General features: G+C 39.4%; 1 protein-coding gene across 1 annotated transcript; it reads left to right on the plus strand.

The window, feature by feature from the left end:
• Positions 1-5: 5 nt before the first annotated feature.
• sgca (sarcoglycan, alpha) lies at positions 6-9,684 on the plus strand (the record flags this gene model as incomplete). The annotated part of the gene is made up of 10 exons (XM_084141412.1): positions 6-42; positions 459-587; positions 2,075-2,223; positions 2,544-2,613; positions 7,277-7,475; positions 7,848-8,016; positions 8,378-8,586; positions 8,788-8,814; positions 8,950-9,129; positions 9,654-9,684. The coding sequence occupies 10 exons, from the start codon at positions 6-8 to the stop codon at positions 9,682-9,684; spliced, it is 1,200 nt and encodes a 399-aa protein (XP_083997538.1).
• Between the last annotated feature and the right edge of the window lie 1,354 nt (positions 9,685-11,038).

The following is an 11,038-nucleotide window of genomic DNA, read 5'->3' on the forward strand; positions in this document are numbered from 1 at the left end:
ACAAGATGGCAGACTGGACAGGCTGGAGATTTATTTTAACAGGCAAGGTTAAGTATTTGTGACTTTATAATAGTGAATATGACAACATTGACAAGCGGTTTTTTTATTGACAAAGATCACTTCTTCTATTGAAAATATAATTTGTGTTTTATGATGGATATTTTAGAGAACTTACCAGTGATTAAATAGGTGTCTGACAAGAGGAGTCATATTGTGCTGCCAGTATATATACAATTTTGAAGTCATATGACATTATGTGAAATGACAGAAAATATCATTTTAACAGCTATGCCAAGGATTGTGTTGTACGCCAGAAGGCTGCGTAATGGTGTGGACATGGTGTTTAAGTGCAAATCAGTTCACTGTCCAAGTTTCATGTTATTTGTAACCTCATGTAACTTTTCCTTATCAAATAGTGATATCCTTTGGTACTTGTGCTCCTATCTACTTGTACACAGTTTGTGTGGCCAGTGTACTGGTGGTCGAGGCAGACATCAAAGCTTATACCCCTGTGGGACAGCTGTTTGTGTTCGAGCTGCAGAGAGAGACCTTCCAGAATGAATTTGAACCCTTCCTGAAACACTATGGTAAGGCTGAGATCACAGTAAGTCACCTCTTAGTATACAGTATAACTTCCCACTGGGCACACCGCGTCATTTCAACATGGGTAATATTTGGTAGATACATTAATCAATGAGATTCCATCCTATTTTCACCCACTCAAAAAGACAGCCAAAAGTTTGTTGAATTCAAATTTGTTATCATGCTTTCAACCATCTAAAAGCACAACCAAATTCCAATTAAAAAACAATGTCTGATTTTTGGTTTGGTTGTCAATTAAATGTGTTATCACTGTGCTTTCAACCATTTAAAAGCACACTAAAGTTCAAATGGGAATACAATGTCAGGTATTTTGTTTATTTAATACAACAAGCTTAATGTGTTATCACTGAATTGTGTTTGGTTGTCAACATATCTTCTATGTATCTTATACTTCGACAGCTTCATCTGTGCCACTGAGCCTGGTTTTAATTCCAGTTTGTCTACAAATTAAAGAATAGGACTAAATCAAATCAAATCATACTTTAAATACAGTTTGAGTTGATTTAATACTATTATTTAACTTTTATTTTTGGTTAAGATGGAAATGTGAATCCAACATATTTATTATTAACTTGTAGATTCCATTTGAAATCAACCAAAGCTTAAAACCCTAGGCCTATATGTATTGTCTATTTTTAGTTGAATCCTGGGCTGAATTTAAATAATAGCTGTTGATGACTTCCCAAATGCAACAGTATATAGGCCTAAATAGCATCATTGATGATATATGATTGATAAGGTATGTCTTAATTTAATTTGCTCTGTTGAACCTACACATTGGAATGACTTCAATAGCAACAGTGAATCTATTAAGCGGTGATTTCTCAAAAAATATTCCCACGATAGCACATTGGTAATAATCATTGAAAAATATCAAAGCTAAGTAGGGCTTGGTTAAAACCCTGTATGTGAGACTGGAGGGATAACTGTAGATAGATCAACTCTCCAGTAGGAGGTGCTGTCCAGCCTATTGTATTCTTATAGCGGATATTATGTTGAAGATCTGACATGGTTTCAAAAGTACAAATTCAACATAATAAGGTTTGTCTATTTAGAAAATTGGTTACCATGATGACATAATCCTGTGGTTGAAATTTGAACCTCAAAACAACAGTTGATTACTTTTTTTAAATCCAATGTATTTTCCACGTAGATTGACACATCACAATTTAACCAGTCTGTGCCCAGTGGGTTGAAGCTTGTGATTACTAATAGCAATAATCTAACAGAAACAATGGCATAGAAACAATGTAAAGCCTTCCCAAGGAATATATTTAAATGTTGGTTGTTGATTGTAATTTTTCATATTTTTACATTTAAAGCTTCAATACACGTATTGTTATGTCACAACTGACATTCATGCAACAGTCAGCGGGTATCATCAGGTAGGTGTCGCTAAGGCTCAAATGATATACAACCAACAACCGTAATGCGTCTCTCTTCTCTCCCACTCTCCCATTCTGAAAAGCAGGGCGGGTCTACAATGATCCCATGCTGTTTAAGTGCAACATGCAGTCCTTCCCGGACCTGCCTGGCTGGCTTCGATTTACCCAGAGGCACCACTATGATAACGGCTTCCTCTACGGCACCCCACTGGCCCAGGGAAAGAGTATGATAGAGGTACACAGTGCAGACTCATCAACTAGTGGTGCTCTGAGATACACACAGGTAGCGCCCCAAATAGCACCCTATTCCCTACATAGTGCACTACGTTTGACCAGAGATAGGCTGGGGAGTAGGGTGCCATTTGGGACACAGACACACTGCCATGAGGATCTAGTTTATAACTTATCTCGGTTGAAATATGTATGATTCTGCATAGAAAAATGTTAAACATATTTGAAGCATGAATATCAAGGATATTTATGGGCACAGTATGGAGCTTGTAATGGTCTAAAGATAAGATATTTAATATCTCTCCATTTCTCTTTCCATTTCAGATCACAGTGACTAACAAACGGAGCTATGACACGTTCAGAGACAGACTGATCATAACGATTGACCCTCCAGGTATGTATTCTGTGATGGGAGATAATATATTACACACAACACCATACTATCGAGTCTAAACACAGTGGCTGCATCCAAAATGGCACTACTTTTTTACCAAGGCTCGAAATCATTTACATTTACGTCATTTAGCAGACGCTCTTATCCAGAGCGACTTACAGTTAGTGAGAGCATAGATTATTTCTATTTTTTCATACTGGCCCCCCGTGGGAATCGAACCCACAACCCTGGCGTTGCAAACGCCATGCTCTACCAACTGAGCTACATCCCTGAAATGGCCCCCTATTCCCTATATGGTGTAAATTGTGAAGTGGTGTAAATTGCTGTCCCACCCCAAAAAAAGTATCCAAACATAGGACATTTATTTACATCATGATATGTTCTAATTTAATCCAAGGCAATAACAAACATGTTGTTCAACTGTTGTTCAACTGATATAGTATAAATGAGTTCTTTATACACCTATTTATATTGAGAGGTGGCTGTCCCAAAACCGGACTCCTTTTTATTTTATTTATCTTTACTTAACCTTTATTTAACTAGGCAAGTCAGTTAAGGACAAATTCTTATTTACAATGACGGCCTATCAAAAGGCAAAAGGCCTCCTGCGGGGACGGGGCTGGGATTAAAAAAAAAATATATATATATATAGGGCAAAACACACATCACAAGAAGAGAGACACCACAACACGACATAAAGAGAGACCTAAGACAACAACATAACATGGCAGCAACACATGACAACACAGCATGGTTGCAACACAACATGACAACAACATGGTAGCAACACAACATGGCAGCAGCACAACATGGTAGCAGCACAAAACATGGTACAAACATTATTGGGCACAGACAACAGCACAAAGGGCAAGGTAGAGACAACAATACATCACTCCTAAACTTCATGTTTGAAAATAAAGCAATTCATTGTTTATTTTTTTACACTATTATTTCAATAGAACATATTGAGTTGTTCTATTATTACATTGAAAGATACTGATCTTATTTGTTTTGTTTATTTCATTGGGCTCCTGTTAATGACTGGAGCGGATTCAATGGAATGGTATCAAACACATGGTGTCCAGGTTTTTGATGCCATTCCATTTGCTTAGTTCTGCCCATTATTATGAGCAGTTCTCCCCTCAGCAGCCTCCTGTGGTTTAGTTTTTTAAATCTTTCTCTGAAAAATGCTGTCCCCACTTTTGATGTCACTACAGAAACACACACTTTAAAAGACTGTAGAATGAATATGCCTTAAGCCACAACCCTACACATATCAGGTGATGGGATTGCACCCCTCTCCACTATGAGAATTTGTGAGCAAGTTGGTAAGTCTTAATGTATTTCTCAAGAAGTGTCACTACCGAACATCTCGTATATCAATAAATATGTAAGGTATGGTTTTGGGACTAAAGTATATGTTTGATGGGATGTACATCTGTCCAAATGAAAGATAGCCAGACATACAATATGTTAGCGATGGGGATTCTTTGAAGTCCAAAATCAGCCAAAATTGTCAGAACTGAAACCATTACAACCGAAACAATTGACACCATAGAGATATACATTGAGGGAAAAAAGTATTTGATCCCCTGCTTATTTTGTACGTTTGCCCACTGACAAAGACATGATCAGTCTATAATTTTAATGGTAGGTTTATTTGAACAGTGAGAGACAGAATAACAACAAAAAAATCCTGAAAAACGCATGTCAAAAATGTTATGAATTGATTTGCATTTTAATGAGGGAAATAAGTATTTGACCCCTCTGCAAACATGACTTAGTACTTGGTGGCAAAACCCTTGTTGGCAATCACAGAGGTCAGACGTTTCTTGTACTTGGCCACCAGGTTTGCACACATCTCAGGAGGGATTTTGTCCCACTCCTCTTTGCAGATCTTCTCCAAGTCATTAAGGTTTCGAGGCTGACGTTTGGCAACTCGAACCTTCAGCTCCCTCCACATATTTTCTATGGGATTAAGGTCTGGAGACTGGCTAGGCCACTCCAGGACCTTAATGTGCTTCTTCTTGAGCCACTCCTTTGTTGCCTTGGCCGTGTGTTTGGGTCAATGTCATGCAGGAATACCCATCCACTACCCATTTTCAATGCCCTGGCTGAGGGAAGGAGGTTCTCACCCAAGATTTGACGGTACATGGCCCCGTCCATCGTCCCTTTGATGCGGTGTAGTTGTCCTGTCCCCTTAGCAGAAAAACACCCCCAAAGCATAATGTTTCCACCTCCATGTTTGACAGTGGGGATGGTGTTCTTGGGGTCATAGGCAGCATTCCTCCTCCTCCAAACACGGCGAGTTGAGTTGATGCCAAAGAGCTCCATTTTGGTCTCATCTGACCACAACACTTTCACCCAGTTCTCCTCTGAATCATTCAGATGTTCATTGGCAAACTTCAGACGGGCCTGTATATGTGCTTTTTTGAGCAGGGGGACCTTGCGGGCGCTGCAGGATTTCAGTCCTTCACGGCGTAGTGTGTTACCAATTGTTTTCTTGGTGACTATGGTCCCAGCTGCCTTGAGATCATTGACAAGATCCTCCCGTGTAGTTCTGGGCTGATTCCTCACCATTCTCATGATCATTGCAACTCCACGAGATGAGATCTTGCATGGAGCCCCAGTCCGAGGGAGATTGACAGTTCTTTTGTGTTTCTTCCATTTGCGAATAATCGCACCAACTGTTGTCACCTTCTCACCAAGCTGCTTGGCGATGGTCTTGTAGCCCATTCCAGCCTTTTGTAGGTCTACAATCTTGTCCCTGACATCCTTGGAGAGCTCTTTGGTCTTGGCCATGGTGGAGAGTTTGGAATCTGATTGATTGCTTCTGTGGACAGGTGTCTTTTATACAGGTAACAAGCTGAGATTAGGAGCACTCCCTATAAGAGTGTGCTCCTAATCTCAGCTCGCTACCTGTATAAAAGACACCTGGGAGCCAGAAATCTTTCTGATTGAGAGGGGGTCAAATACTTATTTCTCTCATTAAAATGCAAATCAATTTATAACATTTTTTAAGGTGTTTTTTATATATATATTTTTTTGTTATTCTGTCTCTCACTGTTCAAATAAACCTACCATTAAAATTATAGACTGATCATTTCTTTGTCAGTGGGCAAACATACAAAATCAGCAGGGGATCAAATACTTTTTTCCCTCACTGTATAGAGGTCTCATCTTTGTATCTGTGCCATTATGGAGTCTGTGACAGCACGGGCAGCGCCATCGAGGCTATCTCCATTTTAAAGTTGCATGCACTATACTCTACCAACAGAGCTACAGAGGACCACCATGTGGACAAGTGTACACTTCAGGAAAAAGTGAAGAGTATTGAGATGCATAGCCAGCAGGGGGCTTCAACCCTCCAAGAGCCCAAACATTTACATCTATTTGGCCAAAACACAGACGTCTATAATGTGCTATACTGTACTGTACTCTACTGTACTGTACTGTACTCTACTCTACTCTACTGGGCTCTACTGGGTTCTACTGTACTCTACTGTACTGTGCTCTACTGTACTGTGCTGTACTGTACGCTACTGGGCTCTACTGTACTCTACTGTACTGTGCTCTACTATACTGTACTGTACTCTATTGTACTGTACTGTAATCTGCTGTACTGTAACCTACTCTACTGTACCCTACTATACTATGCTCTACTGTACTGTGCTGTACTGTACTGTACTCGAGTTTACTCTACTTGAGTTTCTTACAATTGAAGAAAGGGCCCATGGACTCTTGATCTATTCGTTCTTTAACTTGTCATGGTCTCAACTCACTGGGTCTGGGTCTGGATCTTGGGACCAATGTCTTGGTATAAATATTGGTCTTGGCTCCTGGATATTACCTTAGTCTTTGGTTTACAAACCATAGGCAACCCAATTTGAAGAAGACAATGCGCTCTGATCATTGGCTGATCACTCCCAACCCATATGATTTTCCACCCAGTTGACTACTTTTAAATGGTGGAAGCCCTCAATGGCAATGCCTATACCAAAACGAGTTAGTTCCAGCTAGAGCCGTCTATTTATCTCTATGATTGACATTTGACACCAAAACGCCTGTTATTTTGCCAAAATAAAGATAGGTAAATTTAAACATTTTAAAACATAATTAATTAGATACATAAGTAATTCAATCAATTAACAAGTTTCAGATTCATACAATCAAAAATGAACATTTTACAGAGAACAATAGAAATGATATTTCTCTAAATTCAATTTAAAAATCATGTTTTTACTATTTTGTTAATCTATAATAGAAGGTTAATAAAAAAGTATCACTACTGTGCATGGATCTCCCTTTATTGCAACTTTTACACTATGTTTCAACAGTGACAAATTTAGTGGGGTGGTAAGGAATTCAGGTAAATATTTCAAATATTCAATACAAACAGTGTGTGAGTAGTAGATATGTATATCTGACATATGTTGGAAGACATGTGTGCTAAAATAGGATACAAATGTGATTTTTTTTTCAACCCCCGATTTACACCACTTCTGTAGAACGACCCATATAGTGCACACTACCTTTGATCAGAGCCCTATGAGGCCTGGTCAAAAGTAGTGCACTATATAGTGAATTGGGTGCCATTTCAGATACACACAGTGACCGTAGTGAATACTGGTTTATTTGTTTCTCCCATTGGCTTTTCTTTCAGTGAAGAGAATGCCCTACCAGGCTGAGTTCTTCATCCCACTGAGGGAGATTGAGAAGGTGCTGCCCTCTACAGTTCAGGAAGAGATCAGGCAGGATATGATGAGGATGTGGAAGACAGACAGGCTGGACTTTGTCAACATCACGTCTGCGTTGGACCGAGGTGGCCGTGTCCCTCTGCCTCTGGCTGGACACTACGAAGGGTAAAGAAGTGTCACATCTCATCTGTCGCTAATTGTCACTTCTACTAACATTCAACAGAGAGCATCCCAGACCAGAAGGAGAAGTACACCATGAATTCACACTATTCATTCCCCAAGTAGGCCTTGTAGCGTACATGTATCTGAACAAAAATAGTCAAATCATGCAACATAAGATTTCATTTAAATGATCAGAAAACAACCAGCATTTTTAATATCACATTTATTTTCAGGAAGAAAGAGGTCAAACTCAAACTGAAATTTAAATCAAGGGAATATTTTATTGAAGTTTTTAGTACATGATACATTACAGAATATTCAGTAGGTACAGTACAGTCATTGTTAACTAAGCCAGTGTCATGTATTGGGTCCCAGGGTGTATGTGAAGGTTGGTTCAGACCAGTACTTCTCTGAGTGCTTGTTGAGGCTCCAGACTGCTGAACACAGGAGACAGTGTGAGGCCGGGGGCAGGGCCAAGATCCCTGGGGACTGCAAGGTCTGCTCCTACCCAGGCAACTGTGTCACCTGGTGCAAGTCCACACTGGTGAGTCCACAAGCACTGGTATATCCAAAACATCTGTTTTCTTGTCATTAGATTACTTTGGGGGAAACATAACATTACCAACATTGTCATTTATCTGAATGAACAATGAAATGAATCAGCTGCAGGTATTATGTCAAATTCTTGTAAAGAGAGTGAGTTAATAAAATGTGATTGTCTACACACATCCAAAGCCATTGCCAACATGTTTTTTGCAATTCATTCTCAAGGTGTAGATTGGTGGGAACAAACATTTTAATCATTTAAATAACATTAAATAGTATATCAACATGGTCACCACCCTATATTCCCTCCCTCCTAAATATGAATCCTACTCTACCGTCCCTGTGTCTACTGTACATAGATTGATCTGTCCGGACCGGTGGTCCTCCCTCCTGCCCCCACCATGGGCCCAGGTATCCTGGATGCTGGGGGGGTCTATGACCCTCCTGAGTCCCCCCCTCCCAGAGACTTCCTGCCAGACTACATTGTGACTGTGATCGTCTCCCTGGCTCTGGCCATCATCCTGTGTCTCCTACTGGCCTACATCATGTGCTGCAGACGAGAGGGAGTGTATGCTTTTTTTTGTACTCCACTGAGATTGGCATTAGTCCGCTAATGTTGTTAAGTAATAACAACCAGCTATAACTTATTACTGAAAACCTTATTGAATACGTTCAAATGCAGCAACCTTCAATTATGAAATATCTTTGAATTTAGCAACTTTGTAATACTATTCATTGTTATGTAACATGTTTTGTTTTTTATTTGCAGTGAGAGAAGAGATGCAAAGACACCAGAGTGCGTACCTTTCCATACCACATATCTAAACCCAATATTCTTTTATACTATGATACTTGCCAAGGATAAGCTTAGTATTACCCCCACACTGGACTAATGTATATAAACCTTCCTCCCCTCTGTCTGTTCCTTTAGTATCCAGCTCTACCACCACCACACCATCCATGGTAACACCAGTGAGCTGCGGAGCATGGCTGGGGGTCGTGGGGTCCCCCCTCCCCTCTCCACCCTGTCCATGTTCAACGTTCGCACCGGGGAGACGGCCCCACCATTCCAGACTGACAGCACCAGCATCCCCCTCATCCTGGCCCAGCAGTGAGTAGTCTACTGTTACTACTATTAGTAGAGTGTTCACTGCAGTAGCTCAACCCTAGCCTGGTGGTCTAGTTTGTTTGTGCTTTAGCTAGATATTGGCTACAGCTGAGAGAGAGAGAGAGAGAGAGAGAGAGAGAGAGAGAGAGAGAGAGAGAGAGAGAGAGAGAGAGAGAGAGAGAGAGAGAGAGAGAGAGAGAGAGAGAGAGAGAGAGAGAGAGAGAGAGAGAGAGAGAGAGAGAGAGAGAGAGAGAGAGAGAAATTTGGTGTAAACTATACCACCACCTAGTGGAGCAACTTCAAAGTGAACCACTAAATTCCAAATCAGACATAAAGGTGCTTAATATTGGGGTTGATGGTTAATATTGCCATACAATTTAGTTTTTATTTTATTCAACACATGTATGTTATAAACACATTATTACTTTAGTTAAACTAGTAATAAACGGTTTAGGACACCAAAAAAAAAAAAAAATCATTGCTATTAAATTGAACCATAACGTTCAATTCTTCATTTGTTTTTTCAGGGAAATCAACACTGACACACTACCCAGGTAACACAGTGGAATAAATGTGTCTGAATAAATGAGTAAAACTGTACAGCAAGAAGAAAATAACGATTATGAAATACATACATGGATTATTTTTTACAATATTGTTTTTGTTCCAACAGGAAATGAAGCCATCCAAACAAGACATACTGTACTTCCACTGAATGTATTATGGGTTTGCTGCTGGTTTTCTGTGGGATTTGAGTTGTTTTCTTTTCACATGATAATTTCTTTATCCTCTTTCTTTATCACATTATCCTTTGAAAAACCACATGATTTTCACGTGAACACTTGAAGTGTTCCAAAAACACATGTTTTCATGTGATCTTATGTGAAGTTAATGTGATAACATATGACAACATGTAAAGCAACATGTGATAACATGAAATTAAACGTGATCACAGTGTTCCATAAACACAGTTTTCATATGATTTCACATGTGAAATTTATTGTGAAATCATGTGATTTTCCACATGTGAAATCATGTGGTTTTTCTGTAAGAGTGAGTGTTGAGTGACTGTTACCTCTGAATTTGTGTTAAACATATTTTATGCATTACTAAATTTGAGTAATTCTGCCATAGATTTGGATTAATGTATTTTTTGAAAAACCAAATCCTTGGTAGATATATAGCCTACATGTCGAGGTAGAATTCATATATTGAATGTTTTTCCTTAATAAAACCCCTAACCAACTGCATTATTGTTTTAATGGTCAGCGCCATCACCAAATAGCCTGTGCAATAATTATGTAATTACCATTTAACAACATTGGTCCATTGATTGCTTAATCAGAGGAGTGCTGCCAAGACATGCCCAGTACTTACCATAATACTATCAAAGAGAAGCAAATTAGGAACACAATATAAACAGCAAAGTGAACCACACAGAGGACCATCGACTATTCCATTTGATCCAAATCATCTTTAGGAAGACAAATCCTCTTTTAAAAATATATATATTAACAGAATCAAAACTCCACTTGTCATCTGGGCTTCATATTCAAAACAAAAATGCAGATTATCCATAAAACGGCATTGTAGTAGAATAGCATCCACAAAATCCACACGTTTCAGCATGTCTCCGTTTTGTGAGCGGACTTGTGAACGTGTACTGTCAAGGCCATGCCACGCCGCACTCTGGTTTGGAGGATTATGTTAAAACGGCTTTCCACAGTAGACGGACAGTAACCCACACAGTAGCCTGCCGTACTCCATCGTAATTTTAGAACTGTTCCGTGGAATTCCACCAGGTGTCAGTACAAAGCTACATTGCTAATTCTAGGACCCAACAAGGCTCAGAAGCTTCAATCAAAATGTGTGGCTGACTATGCAGATAGTCATGTATATTATGGTCAACTAA

This window comes from Coregonus lavaretus (genome assembly GCF_964263955.1).
Source record: "Coregonus lavaretus genome assembly, chromosome: 25".
Taxonomy (NCBI): Eukaryota; Metazoa; Chordata; class Actinopteri; order Salmoniformes; family Salmonidae; genus Coregonus; species Coregonus lavaretus.